The sequence below is a fragment of the Passer montanus genome, unplaced genomic scaffold (genome assembly GCF_014805655.1).
Source record: "Passer montanus isolate IOZ18808 unplaced genomic scaffold, ASM1480565v1 scaffold2347, whole genome shotgun sequence".
In the NCBI taxonomy this organism is placed as follows: Eukaryota; Metazoa; Chordata; class Aves; order Passeriformes; family Passeridae; genus Passer; species Passer montanus.
In genome coordinates this window covers 1-2,393 of record NW_024366979.1, presented here as the reverse complement: position 1 = coordinate 2,393, position 2,393 = coordinate 1, and the positions used below count along the sequence as shown (strand labels likewise).

Here is a 2,393-nt window from a genome sequence, read left to right as displayed (position 1 = left end):
CCTGCTTTTTTAATGTACTGCTCTGGACTGCCTGGGTGGGAAATTGCACATAGATATTCATCTCTCAGTTCAGGTTAAGAAAAATAAAAATAATTTCTGTCTGATCTAAATAAACTAATCAGTGAAAGAAATCAGCACAGGGCCCCTTCCAGGCAGCATCAGTGTCACTTTTCCAGCATCCTCAGGGTTGCTCTGATGTTGCCATCAGAGCCTGTAGAGCCAGAGCTGCCCCTGGGCAGTGCCAGAGCTGGGAGGGGTCTGCAGGGCAGAGCTGAGCCCCCAGGGCTGGGCTGGGCTCTGGCAGCACTGGCAGGGCCCAGCTCTGGGCACAGGGAAGCAGCTGCTGGCAGGGACAGCTCCAGGCAGCAGAGCCCTGGGCAGGCAGTGGGGGGAAAGTGCCCCCAGGCTGGGCTGGGATATTTGAAGTCCTCTCTAAATTCAGCTATTCCATGATTACTTTTTTTTACAGATCCTCATGCCAAGACAGCGTAAATGTCCAACAGCAGCTCCATCAGGCACTTCCTCCTGCTGGCATTGGCAGACACGCGGCAGCTGCAGCTCCTGCACTTCTGCCTCTTGCTGGGCATCTCCCTGGCTGCCCTCCTGGCGAACGGCCGCATCGTCAGCGCTGTAGCCTGCGGCCACCACCTGCACACGCCCATGTTCTTCTTCCTGCTCAACCTGGCCCTCAGCGACCTGGGCTCCATCTGCACCACTGTCCCCAAAGCCATGCACAATTCCCTCTGGGACACCAGGAACATCTCCTACACAGGATGTGCTGCACAGCTCTTTCTGTTTCTATTCTGCATTTCAGCAGAGTTTTTCCTCCTGGCCATCATGTACTATGACCGCTACGTGTCCATCTGCAAACCCCTGCACTACGGGACCCTCCTGGGCAGCAGAGCTTGTGCCCCCATGGCAGCAGCTGCCTGGGCCATTGGCTTCCTCAATGCTCTGCTGCACACAGCCAATACATTTTCCCTGCCCCTGTGCCATGGCAATGCCCTGGGCCAGTTCTTCTGTGATGTGTCCCCAGTCCTCAAACTTACATGCTCAAACTCCAGCTCCCTCAGGGAACTTGGGCTCGTTGCAGTTAGTGCCTGTTTAGGGCTTGGTTGTTTTGTGTTCATTGTTTTCTCCTATGGGCAGATCTTCAGGGCTGTGCTGAGGATCCCCTCTGACCAGGGACAGCACAAAGCCTTTTCCACCTGCCTCCCTCACCTGGCTGTGGTCTCTCTGTTTGTCAGCACTATTTGGATTGCATACCTGAAGCCCCCATCCATCTCCTCCCCATCCCTGGATCTGGTGGTGTCAGTTCTGTACTCAGTGGTGCCTCCAGCCCTGAACCCCCTCATCTACAGTCTGAGGAACCAGGAGCTCAAGGCTGCAGTGTGGGGACTGATAACTCGATGTTTTCAGAAACATTAAACTGCTGGCAAATTTCCACAAATCATTTGTAATAAAAATAAACTTTGACAATTGTTGCTGGTTTCATTTTGGAGGTTCCTTTTTTTTTGTTTTACTTTTATACTTTATTCCACAAAGAAATGTCATTGTTTGTGCCTTTGTTCATTTTGTTTCTCTCCACGTTCACTGTGGCCACAGACCGTTGACAGTGAGGGGTTGCATTCTCGGTGGCTTAAAAGGAACTAAAGGATCTCCCAGCAGAGTTTTCTGCAGAGATGCCCTTTTGTTGCCATCTCTGGAGCTGCAGCAGCAATGTCTGTGTGCAGAGCTGGGGCAGATCAGTGCTGGCACAGCAGCTGTGCCCAGCAGCAGCAGCAGCAGCAGCAGCACTTGGTGAGCCTCCTCTTCTCCAGAAAAAACAACCCCAGTTCCCTCAGCCACTCCTCACAGGATTTGTGTTCCTGACTCCTGACCAAGCCTGTAGCACTGCAGGGATTGTTGTGGCCAAAGTGCAGGACCCAGCACTTGGTCTTGTTCAACCTCAGCTTGTTGGACTTGTTCCCTGGATCCAGCCTGCCCAGGTCCCTGTGCAGAGCCCTCCTCCCCTCCAGCACATCCACACTCCCAGCTTGGTGTCTTCTTCAAATTTGCTGGTACTGTACTCAGTCCCCTCATGCAGATCATCAGTGCAGATATTGAAATCCACGCTGGCTGGCTCTGATCCCTCAGCCATCCTGTGGGTGCCCTGCGATGGGTCTCAAGGCGCTCTGTTAACTGAGGCAAAGAAGGGGTGAAGTACCTCAGCCTTTTCCTCATCTTTGGTAACTATATCCCCCACAATAAGAAATGCAGGTTGTCCTTACCCCTCTTTTTACCATTAATGTACTTATAAAAACATTTTTATTATCCTTCACAGAAGTATCCAAGTTAAGTCCTGACTAAGCTTTCACCTCTCTCATTTTCTTTCTGCATGACCTAACAATATC

General features: G+C 51.8%; 1 protein-coding gene across 1 annotated transcript; it reads left to right on the top strand.

Moving 5' to 3' along the window:
• The first annotated feature begins 492 nt into the window (after positions 1–492).
• Positions 493–1,428, top strand: LOC120502898 (olfactory receptor 14A16-like). Its single transcript, XM_039710860.1, has one exon. It carries the CDS (start codon positions 493–495, stop codon positions 1,426–1,428), a length of 936 nt encoding a protein of 311 aa, XP_039566794.1.
• The last annotated feature ends 965 nt before the right edge of the window (positions 1,429–2,393 follow it).